The following is a 25,500-nucleotide window of genomic DNA, read 5'->3' as shown; positions in this document are numbered from 1 at the left end:
CTCTTCAGGATGCCTATCTGTGAAGTACTTTTGTTATATACATTTCTGATGATGGTCAGGTGAGTTTGATGCCAAGGGCCACCTTACAGGTACCTGTAAAACTGTACGTAAATCCCTGTTCTCATTATTATTTCCTTGGAGCCTGTGCTGGGCTTTCCTATCCAAAACGTCATTTTCTTTAGACACTTTGAGCTTCTCTGGTTGGACTCAGTCACAACAATCATATGTTAATGAATTGCCTCAAGCAACCTGTTAATTGGGTAACTGTTACACAGGAAAGCAGAAACAACAGCAGACTCTGATGGCAGATTTTCTTTGGAGATTGTGCCTCAGTGAGAATGGGATGAAGCTTTAACAGAAATTAAATCCTACTGCAGGCTTTCTTGTTTCCCTCTTCAAGAGCAAAGTGTGCTACAAGCTTGACGTATGTGGAGTTCAGAAATCCTTGTATAGTTGGTGGGAGCAGTGGTGAAAACTATGGACTTCTTCACACAGATACCCTCTAATACATGTGTGCTTGGAGATGGTAGATGTCAGTCTTAGGATACCTCACTGAGATGGCATAGTTTAATGGAGCAGTTCACCCAGGATAATAATTAGAGCCTGGCAGCTATTTTTGTCCCACTGGCAGTTAAAGGTTAGGAAGAAGTTCTTTCCTCAGAGGGAGGTGAGGCGCTGGCACAGCTGCCCATAGAAGCTGTGGTGCCCCATCCCTGGAGGTGCTCAAGGCCAGGTTGGATGCGGCCCCGGGCAGCCTGAGCTGGTGGGGGCAGCCCTGCCCATGGCAGGAGTTGGGGCTGGGTGGGTTTTGAGCTCCCTTTCAATCTAAGCTGTTCTGTATGATTCTGTTATTTATCCTGATATTCCCTCTGCTCAGCGTGCTTCTGGTAAGTTGCAAATGTACACGCTAACCCTTCTTGAGAATAACATCCTACATATATTTCTCTGTAAGTTTTGTTAGATGTGATTTGATTTCTTGTTATGTTGCAGTAGTGTTCATCTTTAGGGATTAACATTGCTGTGGTCAGTGTAATAATTTGGAGCAGTGTGATGTGCTTCTAGTTTCTCCATTTGGCAACCATCCTAATCCTTTTGAAGTTATTCTTTGTAGGAGAAGAAAACAGATTTTTATTTTCTTTCTCTTGGCTTTCTTTGAGCTGATGGCTTCAATCTTTATGTTAGTGAAGTTGGTGTCAGGGTTCCCATTGACTTCAGTGGAACTTGTGATGCAGGGCCTCAAAACAAGTTTTGCCATCTGTGTGGGAACAGACTGCAGGAGGAAGACTGCTGGCAAGAAAATGTTTAGCTGCTTTTTTTTTTTTTTTTTTTTTTTTTTGGTGGGGGATGGAAAGCTGAAACAGTTTGTTCTTTGCATGCTCCTGAACTGCTTCTGTTAAATGTACAGATGCCTATAGACAGTCCAGTGACTTGTTCTGGTCTCACAGGGGTGAAGTGTGGCTTGGGGGAGCTGTGAGCTCTATCATGAAATGAACTGAGCCTAATGGATCTGGTGCTACTGTAGTTACAGGGGCTCATTTTTTCTTGGATGGATTTTTATACTGGAAGAATGGTAGTAAGATCTTACAATTTTACTGGTAACTGCATGTTACACAGCTGAATTGCCCTGGGAGACACTGTAGGTGCCTCAGATTCATGGCTACTTAGTGTGTCACCACAGGTATTCTGTATGTGTGTGTATATAATTATATTAAAAATGGAGAGTTTGAGTGGAAATTCCTTGACTGAAAGTGCAGACAAAAAGAAATATTGCAACTCTTAATGGATTTAGAGTTTATATGAATTAAAAGCTTGCAGTCTAAGGCCCTGTGATCTTAACAAGAGTGAGGATTTAATATTTACAGGTGCTATGTCCTAGTGAAAACTGCAAGGGCACTTAGCATCAGGATTTCTACATACTTGAGTTAGAGTGTTAAGCAAAGAAAGAAGTAATAGCTTTTAAAATTTATGGCTGACTTCGTGACAGTGTAGTTTTGGAGACCAGGAAAAAGAACTGTAGTCAAGAATTATCTGCACTCAAAAGCTTGAATCCTGGGCTGCATCACAAGAGCAGTGGCTGGCAGGGTGAAAGAGGTGATTGTCCTCTTCTCTGCCCTCATGAGGCCCCGTCTGGAGTACTGTGTCCAGGCCTGGGGCCTGCAGCACAGAAAGGAGTGGAGCTGTTGGAGTCCAGAGGAGAGCACAGAGATGATCAGAGGCTGGAGGGCGGTGAGATGCTGGCACAGTTGCCCATAGAAGCTGTGGTGCCCCATCCCTGGAGGCTCTCAAGGCCAGGTTGGATGAGGCCCGGGGCAGCCCTACCCACGGTAGGGGTTGGGGCTGGGTAGGCTTTGAGGTCCCTTCCAACCCCCACCATCCCATAAATACTTTGTTTAACTAGTTCTGACAGTTCACTAATCAGCCAAATTGGACAAAACTGCCCTGTCCTTGGTTGTGCTCCCTAGGGGAGGGCCCATGCTGCTTCCTGGCATGTTAACCATCTGTGGGCTAAGACGGTTCTGCCAAACTCTCACGGGAATCACTCCTGACACTGGACTCCTGCTGGCTGAATGGGGCTTCCCTATCACTGCACCAGCAGCCCTCCTCAGGCACTCCACAGGACTGGCAAGCCTTGCACTCCAGCCAAACCCAGTGACTGCTGCTGGTACAAGTTTTGATTTAAGATCATAATGAAGTGTCCTGGTTTGCAAATGTATTAATGTGACATTTAAAGCAAAGCAGTAATTGTGTGTTTGCAGGAGGAGAGGGAGTATCTGAAATTGCTTTGTATTTGCTCTGTTTTTACCAGTATTTCAGGTCTAATTGGAGGTGAAGCTCCTTTGAAAAGAAGAGGGGAAAAAAAGTATTTTAAGAAGTGACTGGAGTCACAAAAGTGGAATTAGCTTCATCCTCTTTAAAAGCAGTTTTCAAATATATTATCTGGATGTTTTGTTTCCTTCACGTTTGAATAGAATCATAGAATGACCGGTTGGAAGGGAACTCAAGGACCATGAAGCTCCAACCCCCCTGCCTGGCAGGGCCACCAAACTTCCACATTTACTAGAACGGTTAAGTGTTCAAACACTTCAAAAAGTAACAGGAGAAAACTCTTTCCTGTCCACCTTTTATTTAACATCTTTTACAATTTGGAAAGAAGCAAAAACACCCAAATTATTTTCTGGCTCTGTTTCAAGTATCATAATTAAATATTGTCAGCATCCTGATAATGAGATTTTTCTATGACTTTCTTGCTGTAGTTGCTTGCAATGTCCATACAGACCAAAGTGTGCTCTTTTGAATTCCAAGCTCAGGATGTTTCTTTTCTGTCCTGCAATTTGAGCTGATGAATGAATTTGGAGCTTGCTTTTTTGCAGTCGTTATCCCTTCCAGTCTTTTTCTGTTCATAGACACCTTTAGACATAGTGTGAGTGGAACAGATGGTTATGTAGCTAGCATTGGTGTTACTTAAATGAATGCTTCTTCCCTGATGTATTTTTATGCTGTGTTTTGCTTGATGTGGGAGAACTAGCCCTTGGAGGTGGTGGCAATGGACAGTCGTTCAGTTGTTATCAGTTGCTAGACTTCTGGTTTTATCTTCAAATCCGTTGCTTTGCTTTGAGTGAAGGCTGCAGGTTCTGCAAAATTCATTTGCTGTGGTACCAGAACTTCATGTAACAGTTTCTCATTATCTAAATCTTACTGTTCAATGAGAACTTCAGTAGGATGAAGTGTGCTAGGCATACAGTCATCTTCATTGGAATTCGGTTACAGAAAAAAGGTTGTGGGTCTTTGCTTTATGGTGTAACACAGGTGGTGAGGCCCACTTCATTTCTTGCTTTGCTGTCAAACTGACAGTCACCCACAGGGTTCAGGGTGCTGTTTTATTGAGAGAAGGCACTGGCTGAAAGCTTTTCTTCTCAAAATGAAAGATGGCTTGGAGTTCCTCTTGTTAAAAAGCCACATGGATGTCATTCATGGCTTCAGGATCTCAGCTTATTTCTTTAGTAGATTCTGTAATTTAGCATGAAATTGAGATTAGTGGATTTTCACTTCTGTTCAGCAAGTGGAAATGAAGAAACAAATTGGTTTGTTCAAGCCAGAATTTTTATGTCTTCGTAGATGAATATCCAAGTTTTGTTGCATTTGCAGATTGCAGTTGGTACTGGTTTCTTTGGATCCATTTTCCTTCCCCATGTTCTCTAGGGGAACTGAGACATTGCAAAGCAGACTGAGAGAAACAATAAGTGTAATTAGTGAGTAAAAGTGAATTATTAAATAGTTAAAAGAGATTTCTTAATATCCCACTGAATATTATGTTTTAATAATGTTGCATAAGCTTTATCAAAGACCTGAGCAGTAGATGCTGTTCTATGCAGTTTGATTCCTTAGCAGACTTCTTCTGTGTGACTTGCAGAGGCCTCCATTGCCTTCCCTTCATTGCAGAGCTCTTCACTGTACTTTTATCTCCTGCAACAAGGACATGTGGAATGAATTCCTGTTGAAGTCTCAGCAGTATTTATAACACATCATTTTGTTTTTCCTTGATTGAGTTCACTATTGTTTTGGAGAAGAATTCTCCAACTTCTGGCATCTTGGTGAATTGTTTTTGTAAGGGGAAAGTCAGGTATTGTAAAATGAAGTACTGAATAAGTCTGTATAGATCTAATCAAGCTGAAGTACACTTGTTCAGCTTGTTTTACTTTCAAACAAGGGTGTATGTACTACAGTACCAGAATTTATTGTACATGTTTTGGAGCACTCTTGTTTTAGAGAGTCCCCTATTTGAAACAGACACATACTGAAGTACAAAGCAGTGTACTTCACTGCTTTGTGAAGAAAGAGCAAACCTTTGTATTGGTGTCTACTCCAGATTACAGTTCTCTTGAGTAGGTGAGGCTTCAGAAATGAACAGTGACTTTTTCATAAGTGAATATTGATGGTAGAGTTAACAGTATCTGAGATGCATTTGGTCATGTTAATAGAGGTAATAAATGTCTGATTTATTATTATTTATTATTATTTATACTTATGTATTCTTCCCTGTTCACTGCCATAGGAGAGTTGTTTGTAGGCAGAATGACTGCATTTGTGCAAGAAAATAGTGAGGCATTAAAGACTACTGTGGACCATATCTTAGGAGGACTTAAGAGAATTGCTAGAAAACTTGGAAAAAACCCATAAATTTGTAAATATTTGTGAAGAAAACTGATTGGGAAGGAAAAACTGTGCATGTAGTGTAGACTTTATATTGACACTAAACACTGTTCATATTTCAAAGTTGTACTGGGTGTACAGTTTAGCATATCTCACATTTAGCATACGTGTATCCTATAGAAATTATAAAGCACTATTCTGAGTGCTCTGTCTTAATGGACCAATCCAAGACACTGAATACATATTCCTATGGCATTTACAAACAGGAAACATTGTGATCTGAATGTGTTCTGATTTGTTCAGCATTCTTGCTTCCCTGCGTTTAACTCCCCAACTCTTAAGGTAAAGGTATTGTAGTATATCAGGTAGCCTAATCATTTCTCTAGGTTGCAGGTTTGCCACAACCCTTTTATGTATTCTTTTACTATAGAACTAAGCCAAGCTGAATACATGTTTTTTCTTGTAACCTCATATTGTTGCTTCACATTCTAGATACTAGACCCTAAATTTGATTTCAGAAGAAGAGAAATCACAGCCTTTTGCCTTTTGGGGCATATGAGCAACTGAATCTAGGCTCTTAGGTTAATAAATCACCCATTGGCTAGTTCTGCAGTAAACTCAAGAATGCGTAAATTAATTAGATTATTAGAAATTAGTTCCCAGGCCTGTTACTTTGTGACAGTTCTTGCATGGCCCCGAGGACAACTTTGACATAAAGTAGGTCATTTTGTGAGCAGTAGAACTCAAAATAGTTGAACAGAGATTTTTTTTTTTATTTTTTTTTTCCCAAGTATATTATTATAGACTTTATGCTACTGTTGAGGTGTGTCTCATAATGGAATCTACTCTACAAACAGAAATAACAATCCAATCAGTTATAACCAAGTATGTTCTCCAGGTACGTAGTTTGATTTAAAATGTAAGTTTATCTCATTAATGTTGAAGATTTATTATTATTATTGTTATTTTTTAGTGCGGAGGAGAAAGAAACCGCAGTTTTCCACATACAGTCATTATCACGGTGCTAATTAATTTTGTAGTTCAGTGCTTCCAGAACACAACCTCATCTTTGGGCAAAAATTGCTGGCAGAAGCGCTGGCTGTTTCCCTATCATTACTTTCTGAAGCTTATTGTGCTTGAGATGAAGTAATGTTCCGTCTTCGTTATGACAATACAACAAATTGGAAAGTATGTACTTTTAAAATTCTCTTTTAATTCCTGCCTTCTTGAAATAGCATTCGTACTAAGGGCTGCTCCTGATGATTCATCTCAAGTTTCTGAGCCTTTATTGCAGACTCTTGGATGCTGTTATTAGCCAATCGTCTTGTTTAATCATCCTCCCTGTATGCTAGCTGTTATGCAGGTCTCTGTCATCCTGTATATTGATATGATCAAGAAAGGAGCTTCTGTGTTGCCTTCTTCCCACGGACATGTGATATGGGAGGGACATTGACCTGTGAAAATCCCATGAGATGGACCCAGGCTCTGGAGCTGCTTGCATTGTCCCAACTTCATTTCCCTGGTGCTGTGCTCCATGTAATGCTCCGAGAGGGAATGGGTTGGCTGAAAGCTTATCTTGTGCCTAAAGAAAGAGATGGCAAAGTGAACTCAGCCATCTCTCTGTGGATAAAGATTTCTATCTGCAGAGAAGTAGGTATTTGTTGCATTTAAGTGAGTAAGTGCTGAAGGTGGGCAGGCCAGCAGCTTACAAGAGACCATGGGCTCAACCCTGCTTATTTTGAGATTTCTAGCATGAGCAGCTGGATATTCCTTGTAATTCTTAGAGACTTTGGAGACCTGGCACGGTAAAGAGAATTTCTGGCAGGTCCAGGATTTTTTGGTTTTCTTACTGCATGCAGGTGTATTATAACATCAAGGACTTGAAAGGCAGTGACGGGTATGAAGTTGACTATGCAGCCTTATTTTTGCTTCCATATGTTTCTGCCTTCCCCACATACAGAGGAAAGCATTCAGAGAAAGCCAGCATGGGAGCATATGATTAAGTCTCTGCTAATGTGTGGGGTCCCGTGTACCAGTGGTTTAAGGTTGAGCACGTTACTTCAGGTCTGGCAGGTTTTTAAATGCTTTAATTACAAGATAAGTGGTAGTTTTCTGTGAAACTCCAGATAAAAAACACATTAAGGATTTCCAGCAGAAGGGAATCATGTACCCACAAAGCTGCTGGAAGGCAAACCAACCCAACTGGACTGTGAACTAAAACCAGCTTATGTATCTGTGACCCTCAGTGCTAGAATCACTTGCAATACCTTACCTATTCTCTCTCTTTGCCCCCATTTATGGCTCTACTTGTGGATGACAGCTGGTTCACCACCTGCCCTTTCCATCCTCCATACAGACTCACACAAAATGTACCTCCACCCACCCACCTGTACTTTGTATTTTTTATTTCTCCTTCTCCCCTCATCTAGGATAGGATTACTAATGAAGGTCACTAGATTTGCATGCGTGGTGGAAGAACTAAAGCAGTTTAAAAGATGCTTTGGAAAGTGCACTAATGCAGATGGTGCTATGTTTGTTTGTTTTTTCCTTTTTCATTTTCATTGGGAAATGAAAGGCTTGCTTAGGTCACAGAATAGCATGAAAAATTGGGGTACTAGATGACAATGTAGCTTTGCTTCTGTGTGTAGGGCCATCCACACTGTGAAGAAAGCCAGCAGTGAGGGAGTGTGGTCAGGTGTGACAGAGTGTAACTGAGCCAGCTGAGACTTGGCAGAAAACAAAAGGCTTCAGCGTTGACTTGTGGAACTGTGCTACTTTGGAGAGGTGAAGATCCCCAGTCAGGTGACTGATGGGACACATGCCTTTGTTATCTATTGTTCACTGTGCAACCATGCTAATACTCCAATATTTGCAGTGCTACTTGAGGTACAACTGTTCTTTTACTGAATGATGAGGAGAGCCCAGTTTATAACTTTCTGTGGGCACAGATTAGCTGGAAGGCGAACAGTACTATTTCTGCACAATATCAATTTGAGGAAAAACAGAAAAGACAAGGAGGTGGTGATTGTGAAATGAACAAGTGTGGCAATGTACATGGTTCATTTCCCATGAAACACAACAGCTGCTGTCTGCAGATTTTGGTCCTCAGGGGCTGCCTGGAGTAGTCAACTTGACTACGTAGCATGGCCTTTGTGTCAGCAAGTTGAATTTTTCCTAAAGCATTCCCTCTTTTCTAGGCAGTTCAGAAATCTACATAGTTGCGTGTGTTATAAACACATCCAATTCATTGTCTTTTTCTTTTCCCTTCCCTGTTTTGCCAAGAAATTCAAGAGAGAGTCTTTCCACAACGGTATGTGTGTACATACAACGGTACTTTTTCATGTATGTTTTAACTTTGCCATTGTTTACAACCTTTAAATTGTATTTTCTGCTGCATAGTCATACAGAAAGCAAACAACAAATCTAAGTATGACTTTAAAACCTCTTGCTTCTTGAATCCTGAATCTGGGTTTAGATATCAATCAGTGAAGATTCGACATTACTGAATACCGGCATGCTCGATTGTAATGTAGAAAAATAGTTGTAAAAGCTGCAATCAACTAGAGTATTTTGACAGGATACATCTACCAACTTGAGTCCATGTACAGCTGCCTGTTTTGCAGATACCCTGCTCTCAGTCTTGCAATCTGTTTTTCAGTTGGGTTTGGCAGTGCTTGTGCCATTGCTGCTCATGTGATGCCACTATTGTTGCAGTTGACCTGGGACAGCTGGGAGTCTGCAGTGTTGCTGCTTTGCAAGTTTTAGATCGGAAAACTTGCAGAAATTCTGTGCAAGGGCACACCAAAATGGGTATTTCCTCTGACTGGAAATGCCAAATGCTTTGAAATGAATGCAACATGTCTGCTTATTACTGCTCTGCAATAATATATCTGTGCAATGTACTGGGAAGCAGCTGGTGTTTTGTTCCTTTTTGTGGCTTTAATATGTAGGCTGCTTTCTGCCCTCTTTTTAACAGGAAAATCCTCAGCAGGGTTGTTTTTTTGGGGGGGTTTGTTTTTGTTTAAGATATACTCTGGAAAGGAATAGCTTTAATCCACCTTTAATTAGCTAATCCATAACTGAAGGCTTTTCTTCCTCAAAACTGAAGCATTATTTAGTCAGATAAGCACACTGTTAGAGTGACATACTCCACAATTTTAAGACCTTTTGCACTCCTAAATCTTAGACTTTTTTTGTGCCTTGTATCAACTGTTTGCAAACTACCTCACTGAAACAATACAAAAAATGTCTTCATTCCATTAAAGCCCAAAGGCAAACAGTTGTCACATCCATTAATATTTTACACTTTTAAAAAGCTGATTGTCTGACGATTTCAGTGAACAATGGTAAATACTAATGTAATATCAACATTATAGATACAGAATGTTAAAAGTAAAATCTCTCGTGGTCCAATTGGAAGGAAATTTGTCCACAAACCCGGGAGGCATTTGTTGTTTTGACTGTAATTAAGCTATATTTCAGTTTGAGTTACTCTCCACTTTAAGTAAACCAGAACATTCAGGTTAATCACATTGCTGAAGACGTGACTACTAAAACCACCCCAGTATTTGTTCTGTTTACAATAGTAGCTCCTTAAATTCTCATAGCTGTATGTATGTTCCTTCCTACCTTGTCAATGGCCTATCTTTTATGTTTAATTTTTAATATCACTGTCACTGAGACAGATGTCAAGCAGAATACCAGCTCATAAATACTTGATAGGTTTGGGCTAAATTTGCACCAGTTCTTAAGTATCATTTTTTAGAGAGACTGGACAGTGAGCATTTGGTGAAGCAAGAGCCTTTTTTCATTGTGACCTTAGAAAGTTGATTTCAAGTTGACTTCAGCACCTTGCTGTGCCAGGTGCTGATGCGTAAGGTAAAGGAGAAACCAAACGTGTGATGTAATTTAAGCTAAAATATCTTGTTTAGCTACAGTAAACAACTGAAGGATTAGGGAAAAGGAAATGATAATAAAATATATCTGCTTCTGACTGGTGGCATGTGATGGCACTCAAGCTACTGTACATTTCTGGACTGGACTTTAAAATATGATGGAGAGTGGCTTGGCAACCATGTCATCCAGCTCCCTTAGGACTCTTGGGATGCATGTCACCTGGCCCCATGGACTTATGCACATTCAGTTTCATGAGTCGATCTCAGACTCGCTCTACCCTTACAGCAGGGGACAGTGTGCTCCCCTGGTTCCAGCCTACAAGTTTAGTTTCAGGGATCTGATAATACTGGCTGCCAGTGAAGACTGAGGCAAAGAGATATTAAATGGCTATGGGCCTGTCCCTGTTCAACTCTGTGAATTAATCCTGGATCTGGCCACTTCCTCTACACAGGACACACGATCTCATTGCTGCTCTCTGGTTTGCCTCTGAACTCATTCCAGTTCCTCCCAGTCCTTCTAAATCACTGCCCCGCAGCTGGGCCTGCTATTCCAGGAACAGCTGTGACCATACTCGGTGCCTCTGTGCATGCCTGGAACTGTGCAGACTCTCTTGCCCTCAGTGCACTGAGGGGAGCTCATGCTCACCAGTGGCTGTCAACAGCTTTCTGAAGTGCTTCTTCCTGAAATAGTTCTCCCATCCTGAGGGAGTGGCTTGTGCTCCCAGCATCTGAATGGCCTGGGAGCCATAGACTGGCTGTGTGGAAATGCCTCCTGCCTGACTCCAGTCCTTCTCACTGACACTGGAGATTGATGTGGTGCTGAGTTGTCCACAGCGTTATTTTAATCTTTTCCTCTGCCTCCCAGTTTCGTGTCATCTTTTCACTCTTTCCTTCCAGATTTGTTAAAAATAATGCTGTGGAATAGCACATGTTCAATTAGTGTCTTGTAACATAACTCTGTCATCAATACCTTTGTGTATAAACTGATCAAAACTCCATTGAGTACATACATTCATGCTTTATTTCCAATCCAAATCATCATCAGGCATGAGAGTGGCGAATGTAAATGTAAACAAGAACACATTAAATTCTGAATGGTCTCAGTGCAGAGGCTTTTTTGCTTTTAGCTTCGGAAGTCAGTTTAAAGAAATTTACTCATATAAATGGAAGGTTGACCTCCATTTTCATCCACCGCTTCTTATAAAATACATTGGAGGTATTACTGTGCAACAAGTATGGATAAAGTTGAAAGTTTAGATGTCCTGTAATTTTCTAAGGCTCTCACTCTTGACTATCCAGAGGGAACAGTGGCTCATTAGGGACACTATAAATAAATACGAATCCCATTTTTTCTATGCCACTAAGTAGGTCTCGCTTCAATTCAGAGCAAATACATTACGTAAGTCTAGCAAGGGATACTTTCTTCAATGCATATGGTTTACTGGTGTTAACCTACTGACAGTGATGGTCAGAGCTTGTTTTCTGTTGTGAAGGGTGGACAAAGCTTTGTGTGAGCTGTCAAAGGAAATTAGGAATTTGGTTATTGATGTAGAAACAGAAGAAGCAGCTTCCTTGTATGTATTCTTCCTTGTGTCCTTCTGACAGACACTATTAACTCCTTGTAATTTGGTCTAAAATGCTAACCAATACTTAAAATTATGGTTTGAGGAGATAGTGAAAGTAAAAATTATTGCCCTCCCCAGCCTTATTGTTTCAGTATGAATTTACAGTAGTAGTTTACTCACTCGTTAGAAATTCACCTCAGGAAAGCAGCTTAATGTGCCTTTTGTTCTCATGGATCGGGGTTCCATTTCCACTTGTTTAAAAGCTGTGCACACGTTCTGTGTATGCATAAAAACACCAAATATCTTCTTAATTTTATGTTATTGTATTTATTTATTTCTTTTTGCATTCTGGCCCAACACTTTTGAAAATTATTGATTTTTTTTTATTTAAGAGATTCACTTCCTTCATACGTGACGGGTGACACTTAACCCTGAGAAATGTTAAAATGGCCCTCACGAGAATGTGTCAGGGACACCATGTGCTATATGAAGCGTGTGGTTTGTGCCAGCATTCAATGTATGTGCCTGTAAACTCTAATTATGCAGTGCGATCTCTGGGGATGTATGAACTGGGAAGACTGTAGAGTGATGGTGTTGATAAAGGCAGAGCCCAGAGAAAAGTAAAGCTTTCTGTTGTATCCTCCTCATTAGCTCTTGAGGCAGCTTTGTTGCCGTACAGTGTACTATTTTCACAGCAGTTGAGGTGTGAAATTTCCTGCTGCGTTGGAATCCTAATCCATTCTGACAGTGCTGTTAGGAGAGTTGAGAGCATGAGCATGCACAGACCTGTCTGATAGAACTAGGGAAACAAAGGGCAAAGATAAGGAGATTGAAGAGGATGGGTAGCTTTCATTTTGATTTGCACCTTACTGTTTGCATTCACAACCTGGTATTTGAAGCACAGGGCGGGCAGTAAATTCTTCTGGAGATGCTTCCTGCAATTATAGTGAAAATACTATTTTTGCAAAATAGATGCTGAGCATCAGCCCTGGTCACCTGCAGAAGAGTAAACAAAAGAACTAAGCCACAGTCTTCCAAATTTAGGCATGCTTTCAACTAAACCTGCAGTTTTCTTTTGTGGGCTTCATTTAATTGGATGGTCTAGCATGCTGGGTTACCATAAAGGACTGCACATGGGAGTACGACTAATTTTATTTTTATTTTTTCTATTTTATTTTATTTCTTTTATTTATTTATTTATTTATTTTCTCAGAGAGGGCTGTAGAAGTCCTTATTGTGATTTTCCAGGCATTGGCTTTGGGCTTCTAGAACCCACCCAATCTCAACTCAACTCTCTTCAACTGCGAGTTGTGAGTGCAGAGTGGCGTATCTGGGACTGAACATCCATGCCGAATGGCACGCTTTATAGACTTTGCTTTTAGTTAGCTGTATCCTTGTTGTGCAGACTAAACATCCATTAGTGACTGGGGAGAAGACAGTTGTGCTTCTGGAGCACATCTTCTGTTTCGGTTTGATCCACTGAGGAATCCGGTTTGCATATGCTAAAAATCCTTCATGGTCCTCTGTGTAATGAGAGGTAGTGTGTTTCTTAACAACTGAAAAGCTCATGTAGTAGATACCCTCTATATGAGTTCAGTGTCTTAGACTTGTCCAAGAAGTCAACAGAACAGACCAGGGAAGGTGATAGTGACAAAGATAATTTTTAGAAGAGTAGTGGCTGTGTTTAAAGGACTGAGGGAGAAAAAATGACAAATGTGTAGTTTGACCGAAGTTGTGGCTTCTCAACAAATTAGTCATCTACTATGCTGGTGGTACAGCTGTGGGTAGAGAAGGATATAAGAACAGGCTGGATTTTGATCTCAATATTAAGAGAAAATTGGAGAGACATTTATATTGGCAATGCAAACGTAAATATGAATAACTGATTGAACAAAGTAAATACTATGCAGTCTGTTGTGGGGAAGAGTATGGTGTTTATCAAAATAATTTTGAGAAACATAAAGAGCATGCTATTAATTTTAGATATATGTTGGTCCTAATCTCCATATGAAACTTTACAAGGATGGTGATATCTTGGACTTTGAAGGAGAGGGTATTTTAGAAACTTGTTGAGATAATCTTTAGTTAAAGGAAGTATAAGTGGCCAAGTTATATTTTGACAGCCAGCTGTTACTATCATTGTATTCTGTACTGGCAGCTGCATATTTTTTAGTGTACCAACTTTTCGGGTAAGTATCTATACTCATACTATGAAGTAAATGAAATATAATATACAGCAGAAGAGGAAGAGGTTAGGAAATGGAGTATGGTGCTATGATATCCATTTTACATTTTGTGAGACCCAGAGTGCATATTTTCAATAACATTTTTCAATTTCTTCTCTATCTTTTTAATGTTAGGTTTACCCTGAATTGCAAATTACCAATGTTGTTGAAGCCAACCAGCCGGTTACAATCCAGAATTGGTGCAAGAGAGGATGGAAGCAGTGCAATGGTCACCCACATATTGTGGTTCCCTACAGATGTTTGGGTGAGTGGTGGTCTTTTTCCTGCTTTTTGATGTTTCTGTCTCTTTGTGAGAGTCTACAAAACTATTTCTTTATATCTCTATATTGCTGTATTTTCTGGAGTGGGTTTTGTCTTTTGTCAAGTCCTTTGAAGCTACCTTAATTAGAGAGAAAATTATTTGTTCTTCCTGGTTCTGTTTTCATGAGTGACTGCAAACCAGGCTTCTGCTTACTCCCCAGAACTTTATCACTGTCATCTCTCCTTTTCTCCTATTTGATGTTTTCATTAATGTTCCTAACACATCTTTCTCTTTAAATTGTTCCATGAGCCATTTAAATTTGCTGCTTTTACCAGTGTTGTTTGTATCATGTGATAGATTTGGCTGAATAGAGTTCAAAGTTGGATTTTCTATCCTGCTATACTGAGACAGTTAAAATCTCTGCATGGAAAGCATCTCATACCAGTTATTCCATGAAATGAATAATGAATGAAAGAAAATATGCAATCTATCTAGCATTCTTGTTCATTTACTGGGCTAGGTAAGACAAGTGGCACCCTGTACCTGATACAGAGAGAGTGAATGTGCCAACTTAATGACAACAGAACTGCAAGGTAACAGATGAACACACCACTGTTAAGAAGGCAAAGCAACAGATGTGAAAAATATGTACTAAGTAATATGTGGGAAACTATTATTCAGTAAAGTTTCTAGATCTAATGTTTGATTTTATAAGTATGACATACTTGTTTCTTGATCCGTGGTGTACAGTACATAGTTGTTGATGCTACTGCAGTCTATTCTAAGCATTAGCATTGAAGAAGTACCCAAATTCAAGATGTTTTCTTGCAGGGATAGACCTTCCTTTTAACAAAAAATTCAATTGTATGAAGGAACCTGCCATTTTTTGAGTGTTTTCCAAACCTTTGCATGTGTTTTGTCAATCGCTCTTATACCGAAATTTTTTACGTTAATGTTTAAAAGATCGTCTTCCCATTTGTTGCTGTGCTTCCTTTAGTAGCCCATAGTCAAGTTAAGGATTAGCATGTAGGGCAAGTAAACTTTTGGAGAAAGATATTTGGCTTCGTAGAACTGGGGCTGAACTGCAATCTCACCTGGCTTCATCATTACCTATTTGATCCAATTTCATGCGAGTCTACTTGAATTCACAGAACATTACATTACATTACAGAATATAATATATTGATGGATGTTACAGAAGTAATGGAAGAACATACTAGAGGATGTGCAAAACCTAACTTTCATTATTTATTGTATTGTAATCATAACTAAAGCTCTGAATTATTTTCAGGGAAGTATTATGCTGAGGACTCTGCATATTGATGTGAATTTGGACAGAGCCCTGGAGAACTTACAACTTAATTTAAGATAAAAGACAATGTCATCACAAGAGCAAATGAATATAAATTGACCATGAATAAATTTAATCTAGAAATTACAGGGAAGTTTCTGCAAGGGCAAGGAGCTCCAGCAGTCTCTTGGTAAATGGAATAGGAGTAAGAAGCCTAGTAATTTAGAAGGAAGTTCATAAATTTATGAACAGCATTATGAGCAGATGCCTCCGGGTGTAAGGAACAGGTCTCGGACTTTTAAGGTATTTTTCCTGAGCTGCTGTTTTGAAATGAAAATTTATCAAGAGTTAAATGTCTGCAATCTTAAGTAGCAAGTTAGTTTTTCCTTGCTAAGGGCAAGAATTTTAAAGGCATTCAAGTAGCTCATTTCCAATAATACTTTGCCCTTTAACTTTTATTCTACATTTTAAAAAACATGTATGCTATTTTTTACCAGATTTCCTTGTAACTGAAGTTTATGCAATCGTGTTTGCCTACATTTATGGGTGTTTGACATCCTTCTCCTATCCTACTCTTCATCTTTTGACTAACAGAAACAAAATCCTGAGCAGCGACTGATGTTTGTGGGAGTAGGAGGGGAAGAGTGGTCACATTACTATATCTGCTGGAGGAATGGTTGCCAGCGTCTGTTATTTCTCCATCAATGCTCTGGTTGTTATCTGTGGTCCCACAAGGGGTAAAACAGGTCTGTGTTTCATGCAATAAAAGTGCATTAGAGGGAAAGTCCTTTCCTGTTGGCTCGTTGCCCTCGTGGTGGTAAAGCTGATGATATGATGAACAGGCCCCGTGAAGTGCATGAATCTCAAAGGGGAAGGAAAACCAAGTGTAATTTTTTAATTACAGAATTAAAAGGATTAAATTATGCAGTTTGAGGGAGTATTATGCTGCTTGACATAATGCCTCTTCAGTATTGAATCTATATATATATATATATAGGTTTTAAAACGTTGAAATAATAATATTGAAATAATATGTAAATATATATATGTTTAAAGTTTGATCTTGTTTATCATCTCTTTATATGAATGTTTGCTACCTTTGATATATTTGGTAGTGGACAACTTTGGGAGTAAGGCTCTGTTGATAACCTTTCTACAGTAATCTTAGTGCAAGGAGACCTTTGATGTAGACAAGAATTATCTAATAAGAAATAAAATGCCATAAGAAAGCTTGCCAGTGGACAACTGATTGCAGAGTTGCATAAGTGTGATTTCTTGTTTTGTTTTTTCCTCTCAAGATTTAATGGTAAGCTTTATTAAAACTATTCAAAAGTTCTTTATCAATAACCATTTTCTAGCATTAAAAATACTCTCTTGGTGTGAAAATCACCTTCAGAAGCTGTAGTCAGTTTCTTATTTCTTCCATCTTGATATTTGTTTTCCATACATGGTTAAAAAAGACTGGCAGAAATATGTCCACTTTCAGGCCAAAGCATCTTCATTATCAGTTTGCATTCTGATCCTCAGTCTTGTAAGGTGTGTAGAACATGTATTTCTGTGGCACTTCACTGCTCTATTAGCGTTTCTTTTCAAGACTCTTGTGTGGTAGTGTAGCAGTTTGTAGCAATATACTTTTGTAACACAGATAAGATTTATTAGATTACAAAGGTTCATATTTCCTTTTCTTTAGTGGATGCAGATAAAGTACACAGGTGGTAATTAAAGAAGGCAAAATGAAAGCCTCTTATTTGAATGAACCATGTGCTTCTGCAATGAGCACAAATGCTGTAACTGAACCAAAGAAGAAAAGAAGTATCTTTTCTATTTGTTATCAAGATGTGATTTTGCCCTGTTGTGCAGGGCTTGACAATATTCTTAAAACTACAAGCTGCAGGGTTGCAGCAAGTGGTGCCAAGAAGCCCATGATTACCACTCCGTTTTTTAAGCTGTTCTAGAAAGATATCCTGGCTATGATTCTGGTCTCGTTAAAAGTAGAAGCAGCAGGAAGGCAGGACTCATGTACTAGGGCAGAGTAGAGAATGAGCAGTTCTGGGTTGTTTTCTCTTCGCATCTCCAGTGAGAAAAAACAACTGGTGAATTTGTGTAACATGGACGGTGAAATGAGGTAATTCACTCCATTTTCCAGGCTTGCTGCAGGAACAGTCATCCTTGTCCCAGTGGTGCCATTCTTTTCAAACCTTGGATAAATGTATGGCTATGCTTTCCTGAATAGATGGCATTTCATTAACTATTGGTGAAATATGCCCTAGCCTAGCTGCTCATTATTTGCACCATAGCTTTGGGAAGAAAGGAGAAGCTAAATTACATAGGTGTTTGTGGATACCCACCAGTAACGTGGGGTGAAGGGGAATTACCAGGACCTTGATTAACTGTGCAGTGTAAAATGCTTTGTGTGTTCACGTGTGACTGTTCTGTTGTCCCTTTAAGGTATGCAGTTAAGCCCCATATGTTCAGGCATCTCTTGAAGGATCCAGATGTATATGTATGTAGTCTCTCTCAATCAAACTTCGATTACTTGCGAGTCATAAACAAATGGATCAGGTGATACAAGCAGTATATTTTGCTGTTTGGTCATGTAGTGAAATGCTGACTTCTGGTTTTGGTTTTAACAAAAGCAACTTTGAAAATATTTATTACCTGTTGTGCTTTATTACTCTAGCAGCTTGTAAAGTTAACCACTTGTTGACATCAGACAAAAAGGCATACGCAGGATTTGATGCACATGCCTAGCCAATTATATCAGTCAGCACTAGGTCTATGCCTGAAATAAATAATTGAAGTAAATATGTATGTAGTTAATTGTGCAACTTGTTCTGGTCCGTGTGGTACTTCACTAGTGATTTTAACAATGGGATTTCTTCATTAAAGCATGAGAAACGCCTGTTTTCCACTGCTGCCTGGCGGTACTGGCTATTCTTTTCTCTCAGCCCACTGCGTAGATCACCTATTTCCAGCTGTGATGGCAAGCTGCTTTTCCAGACACTTTGGAAGAGCTCCCAACTGCCTTCTCCATGGAGTACCTAATCAGCAGAATGACATTAATTGCCCTTTTCCCTGTCTCACCTCTAGCTTGCCTCAGTCTTCATTCAGCCGTGGGAGTCGTGCAGACGAGCCTTGTGTTCCACTCTTATCCTAAAATATAAGATGTGCTTACTTTCAGCCTACGTGACTGCCTCACATCTAGATTTTCTGACAACAGTAGCTGAAGGGAGGGAGAAGATCTTGAAGACTGACATTCTGAATCGCTTAATGAGACCATGGGCAGAGAAATCTGTAGTGCAACGGGAGGTACAACTACGCGTTGCAGCACTGCTGAGAGAAATCCTGTAATCTCTGTTCTTTGCTCCGTAGTGGACAATACTCCTTTTGCCAGTGGTGCTTTTGGCATGATGCTGGTGGGCAGGAGAGCCCTGCTTGTGCAGGCTGGGCACATTTTTTGAGGGGCAGCAAGACCTGCCAGCGTGCAGCCTTCTCCTGCTGCAGTGCAGCTATAGCTCAGGCTCCCTCACCAAGCTGTGTGCAGGCCCAAAGCCACACTTGGCTGGCATGCTGGAGCTCCTCGGCATTGTGCCAGCAGAATGAATCTTCTCCTGTTGCCATGCCTTTGCTGCTCAGCTAATTGCAGCAAAATATGGGGCCTCAATTCATCAAGTGTCTTCTTGAATGCCCTGCTCTGCTGTGGTGTAATTAAGAGCATGGCCTGACATGCTTTATTGAATAGAAATGGTTTTCCATATATACCTGAACTCAATTGACCTGAATTTTATGGTCAGCTGCTGTAGTAGAGAAGGTGGCTGCTAAGCATCAGCTGGCTTTACTGATCATTTTCACAAATGACAACAAGTTTATCTTTTCATTGCGATTCTCAGCAGCTGCATCATCTCCTGGTTTATTGTAGTTCCTTTCCAAGCTTTTTATTCATGGAGCAGGACTGTATAAACCACTAATGTGGTACTGGCATGCTTCAGGGACAAAACACCATTCATGAAAGGAAGGGATGGGGAGCGGGCAGAGAAATCCTGAATGCAGTCTCTCATCAGGCAAGTGAGACCTTCCTCAGCCAGTCACAGCCTCTGTGCTGTGCCAAGCGTTGATTCAGCTGCTTTTTAGCCAAGTTTGAGCTGGAGCTGATGAAACGCTAAAGTGATGAAGCAAAATTAACCTGCTGGCAGAGACCAGAAAGCACTTTTACTTATAATTAAATGTGAAGTATCTTTTTTTTTTTTTGTGTAGTGTTAGACCAGGAGTAAGTCTGAGTTCTGTGCATTTTTAGGGTATACACAGGTTTTACCTCCTTAGTGACTGGAGTACATTTTAATGAGAAGTGGATTTGTGGAATAAGTCAAAACAGAAAACCTTTTTTAAATGTTTTGAACATAACATCTACAAATCTACTCCTGAAGCAACAGCAACACCATCCTTTTAAATAAATGTAAACAAATACTTGATTTGTCACTTGAAAATGCGATAGGGAAACCAGAGCAGGCAGTGTATACACCTGAAGAGCAGCTCACAGGAAGCAATCAGTGATTTACAGAGGTCTTGTTAATAGCCACCTATTAAAGAAGGCAGTAAAAATTGTAGTTTAAAAAAAAAAAAAAAAAAAAAAGAAAGAAAAGCCCAGGCTGTTTTGAAATATGTAAGAGCTTGGAAAGGTAAATTATGTTTTCTTCTTAAATGACCAATCCTAGCTGGATCGAGTTTCTGTCTCTTCTGCCTCTGTCTGGGCTGTGTGAATGTTAGACATTCCTGCTTTATCCTCAGTGCGTTATGTAAAGTCAGCTTACCACAAAGGTATTTCTGAGAAGGTATTTCTGAGAGTATTGCTTATGGTTAAAATGTTAAGAGCTCAAAAATGGGAAAGCTAAGGTGGCCTCAATGATCGTATGCTGGGCAGTCTGGGACTGTACTAATGCTCAGCCACCGCTGTAATCCTGATTTACTGTGTGGTATTTTGTTTCTGCCTCCTGCTCAGTGCATCACTTGGCCTTCTCCCTTGCTTGCTGTTCAAACCCGGCCTAAAGACAAAAATCAGTTACTTCTCTGAAGTTTCTCTAATCTTACCTGTGCACCTTGGAGACAATTTTAGTTTCCTAGAAGTCATGAGGTAAGGACTGTCAGCCCTGTTTTATAGGTGTAATGCTGTAGAAGAGTTGGATGATGCTTCAAAATTAAAATCATCAGTGACCATTTGGCTCCAAATTATGAGAGTCTTGTAACAGTGTGTACATATTTCTAAGCTTAAATGCAATGATTCGTGTTTGATTTTTAAGTGTGCATTCACACATCTGCAACCTATGAACAATGTGTGAAGCCACTGTGTAAGTTTCATGCCTTGTACCCTGTACACACCCAGCTTCAAAATGGGAACTTAATGTCTGAGGATCTTTGTGCTGCCAGAGATGATTCATCCTTCTTTGGATGTTTCTTCCAACATAAAGTACTTAATTTTGCCATGGGAGAATTCTCTTAATTAATATGTGCTGTTTGCCTGGTCCTTCAGGAAGGAAAGATAGGGAGGGGGAGAGAAAGGAAGTGTACATCCTGTCACGTGTCATTAAATTGATTTACATATGGAGCATCTTCCCACAGATTTCTGCTCTTTCTAAATATGTTCTGTTCTCAGGGGGATTCAGTGTTGCTAGCAGATCTGATGCAGTTAATAACTGCAAAGGAGGGGTTAGTGATGGGAATCACTGGATATTTCTAAAACCTTCTAAGGAAGATCTTAAAAAATGGATTTCATTACTCTATTGAGGAGAGGAGGGACAAAGACACCTTGGAATATTGGCTTGCCACTAAGTATGAGATTGAGGAAGAGGCACTTCCATTTATTTGAAGGAGTAGATAGGCCAATAGATAGTGTGTCTACTTTGGTTTTTCAAAAGAAATTTAACAAGGTCCATTACCAAAAGCTATTAAAGAAATTAATCTACCATGGAATAGAAGGGAAAACTATTATATGGCTAAATAAGGAAGAAAAAAAGTTAGGAATTAATGGTCTGTCCTCAAGGTGGAAAAAGGTCAAAAGCAGATCAGATCATCTGCTTGTGATGTTTGTGAGTGATTTTGAAAAGGTGGTAAATTATGTGGTGACCCATCTGCTAATGTCACAAAGCTATTTAGGGTATAATTAATAAAGGCAAACTATGAAGAATTTCAGGTGGTTCTCTGATATTGATTCACTAGTGTTAGAGTGGCAGGAGAAAATCAGTGCAATAAAGGCGATGTACAAAATAGAAGCACAAAATAGATTAATCTTATCTTAGAAGATATGGTGATATTTTGAGTAGCCCCTAACCACTCTAGAATGAGACTTCAAGTATTAATAACTCTCTGAAAACATTGGTTCTTTAGTGTAATAAAAGCCCAACAACGTAGTGTTAGGGATTATTAGGAAAGGAGTTGGGACTAAATCATATAATATAACTGTGCTACTGTGTCAGTTGTGGGTTTATCTGGGCTTACTGACTCCTGAGAAACACTACTCATGACCGGTCACCAGCTGGATTTAACTCCATTCTCCACCACTCTGGGCCTGGACCTCCAGCCAGTTCTTTATCCAGCAGAGAGTGTACCTGTCCAAGCCATGGGCTGTCAGAGTCTCCAGGAGAATACTGGAGCTATCCTTGGAGAATGAGAAGCCTTTCAACAAGCACTTTTGTTACCGTACTTGAGTTGCATGTCACGGTCATTTCCTTGTTTTCCATTGCTTCCAGCAATATCGCTGTGCACATATAACTTAGAGTTGTCTTTCTGTTTAATTTCTGTTGCTTTGAATTTAAGTTCTGAAGTGATTTCTAGACATGGTATTTTTTTTTATCACAATACTAGCACCAAGAAATCAGAATTAGATTTTTTGAAAAGTGTAGATTGCTTGAAGAACATAGTAAACTAGTTTGTAATTTAATTGTAACACCACAAAAAACTATATACTATGACCTACAGTATTTGTTTTTTGTTTGGTGAAGGTTTGTTTCTAGGAGTTCATCTGTAACCTTAGAAATAATTAGCAAGATGACTTTAAGTGCTGGAAAGAACTTGGTTAATTTTCAGTGAGGTATTTCTCATAAAGGACACGTTGCCCTTCAGGCAAAAAGGACTGATAAATCTAGATGTGACATCACGGCATCTTGGCATTTATCTGCTGTGAAAGGGTAAGTCTTCCATCATTGACAGGGAGAGGCATGGCAGCATTATGAAGCTGTGCACTGAGTGCTGGAAGTCACTCAAGCCTACCACACATTAATTCATTATATCACATTGCTGAGAGCCTCAGGACAAGGGGAGATGTTGTATTAGCCAAGTTCATACCCAACTGTGTCCCTATGGAGTGGCCTGCTGGGATTCAGAGGCGGCAGGGAAGTTGTGCTGGGACATCACAAGCCGTTTTCCCACTGGGCTTGTTGCTGTTTGACTGCGTCCCTAGGGAAAGTGTTACAGCACTTCACGGTTGTGTAAATATCCAAAATCTTTGCAAGATGAACATGCTGACATTTGAAGGTCAAACATACTTCAACACTTCTAGTCTCTTAGCTGCAGTCGAAGGCATCTTCATCATGTGAGCAAGAATTCGCCTTCGGTTCTTTACTGTTTCACATGAAAATTTGTACTAATAGTCAGTGATAAAAAAATAAGATACTGTGACAGGAGACATTTTGTATTCAAATGTAGCTTGTTATTTCCATGTAGGAAATATCTGTAATGGAAAACATGAAATTTTGTTTCTTTTGAAACTTTTCAAATTTGAATACAAGTTTTGTCCATTAAGAGTTGAGCAGCCCTCCATCTTGCCCATCTTCCAAAAGAAGCTGGACAGTAGTATCTTCTTTTAAGGAAACTTTTTGAGTCTATGTGAGGTGTTCATGCTTACTGAACTTGTTTACAGGTGAATGGCTGACAGGAACTAAAAGGCTCAGTCCTCACTAAGATTTCCCTTGATACAAATAGCATCTCCTTTGTTTTCACTGTTTGCTGCTGTGCCTTGAAACCCTATAGCAGGTCTCCAGTCACCTTCCAGCAGACCCAGGATACATTATGCTGAGTTAGAAACTCCTTCTTTCTTGCTGTCTTTATTGAGGCAGAAGAACTGGATGGTCCAGGGAGCTACCACGTTGGCCTCTAGAGGCTATGCAGCCGCCAATTAGGTGGTTTTATATAATTACACTCCATGAGGAGACTTTCTTTGGTTTTATTGTCCATCTTTATGCCTTCCTTGGATTAATGGAGAAAAAACATTCCCATTGTAGGCAAAAAGTGATGGAATGTGGAATCTGGCTGTAACAATGACCAGCGTGGTCCTAAACTTCCTAAACTCCATCTATTTATGCATAGATTATACCAGCATAATTCTCAGTAATACCAGCAGCCTATATGATAACAAAAGCAAGTAGTTTTAATACTTAATTAGCTCGAGGAATTGCTACTGATTCAGTGATTACAGTATGCTATTTCCTTCTAAGTGTTTCCATCAATATGAGTAGTTCCCCATTTTGCTTTTGCTGTGAATCTAAACTTTATTTAGATTTTTTGACCTTTGCTGCCGACCTCCAGGTTGATCAGTAATAGGATTTTTCAGAATCAAATGGAAACTTTTCATGGTGATCACTATGGCAACATGAAAGGGACTTGAATTCCAGTTGAGTATGTGAACCCAAGGCTAATACGAAGTACTTTGATTTTAGTAGAATGTATGAATATCTTTAAAATAGAGAAGTCCTAGCTTCTGCTCTTAACCTGCTGTTAAGTTTTATTTTGCTTTTTTTTTTCCACCCAAGATTTTTTTTTTTTTTAAATGTACTTACCTTTTTTTTTTTTTTTGGGGGGGGGGGTGGTGAGGGGGGAAGAGTCATAGTTTAGTTCTGTACTTAAGCTGATGTATTTAACCTCCAGGCTGGGTGGGGCTTTGAACAACCTGGTCTGGTGGGATGTGGTCTGAGGGTTGGAACTACATAATCTTAAAGATCTCTTCCAACTCAAACCATTCTGTGATTCTAACTTGGCAATTAAAAATGCTTCCTAATTGTTCAATTTGACATACTGAAAGGCTGCAAAAATCTGTGCTAGGGATAATGAATGAGGATCATGATTATTGGAAATTATTTACTTTCTACATTAAGATCTTTGATCTTTTACTCTCGTTGGCTTTGTTGGAAACTTCTTGATGGGTAAAATGTTTAAATTATCCTACTTTTTTCTTAGATCATTGCAGCTAGGTCAGAAAATTGAATCCTAACTACTTGATATTGAAGTTAATTTTGGTAACAAATTAATTTTGGCTCTGTAGTTATACCAGCTTCTACTTCTTTCAGCAGAAGGTGCTCTGGTGAATACATAAGCAAAGTCTACTTCTTAGGAAGATTGATCCTGAATGGCTTGAAGGATCCCAAGGATCCTGGTTTTCATTTTAGCTTTCCCATTTGCTGTTCTTCATTTAATTGGTTTATATATCATGTGTTATAGTTAAGTCTAGGACACACTTTTCTGAGTATCTATTATTTTCCCAAGCTATCCTTTACCCTCTTGTGTGTTCTTAATCTGTTATAAGATTACTGAATATTTAAGATCAGCCATACTGTGGTGGTATTTGTAAAATGTAATCTTTTTGTAAGAACAGACTTCAGGAGGACTTTCTTCTTTGAGTGAAATCCCTGCTAAGTTTTGCAGTCAACCTCAAACTCTGCTCCCTGAATGCCAGGAAATTTTTATTACATCTGTTTCATAACTTGACCAAGTTTGAATTGAATCATGCATTTTTACTTTAGTCTGGGAAGAAATGAAGGATTTGGGGGCAGGGTTTCCATTTTACAGTGTCTGCAGTACCAGAGGGGTGCCAGCAGCCATCTCAGAACACTTTGCTAGAGCAGAGATGGGAGCGAGAATTCACAGTTTGATGGATGTAGATTGGTCCTTCTACTGCCGGTCCTCTGGCTTCCCTCTTGAAGCTTATCCCAGTTAGCCCAAGAATGGCAGCCAAACAGCTTGAAATATGAGCCAGACTAATTATCTAAATGATCCCCAAGTTGCCTTTCAGTAGAAGGTATTTAAAAACTCAAGTCCCTGATCTTGCTGGTAGTATGATCACAGGTGT

At 39.6% G+C, this 25,500-nt stretch overlaps 1 protein-coding gene across 2 annotated transcripts in view; it reads left to right on the top strand.

Moving 5' to 3' along the window:
• Positions 1-25,500, top strand: part of APP (amyloid beta precursor protein) — a 185,768-nt gene that overhangs the window by 48,350 nt on the left and 111,918 nt on the right. For both annotated transcript variants that reach the window (XM_015880839.3, XM_015880829.3), the window contains exon 3: positions 13,972-14,101. In XM_015880839.3, the coding sequence (XP_015736325.2) occupies positions 13,972-14,101 (130 nt within the window). The remainder of the gene's footprint in view (positions 1-13,971; positions 14,102-25,500) is intronic.

Source organism: Coturnix japonica, chromosome 1 (genome assembly GCF_054131305.1).
Source record: "Coturnix japonica strain WE chromosome 1, WE-NBRP24, whole genome shotgun sequence".
Lineage (NCBI taxonomy): Eukaryota > Metazoa > Chordata > Aves > Galliformes > Phasianidae > Coturnix > Coturnix japonica.
The sequence above is the reverse complement of the archived record's forward strand: the minus strand, read 5'-3'. Positions and strand labels throughout refer to the sequence as shown.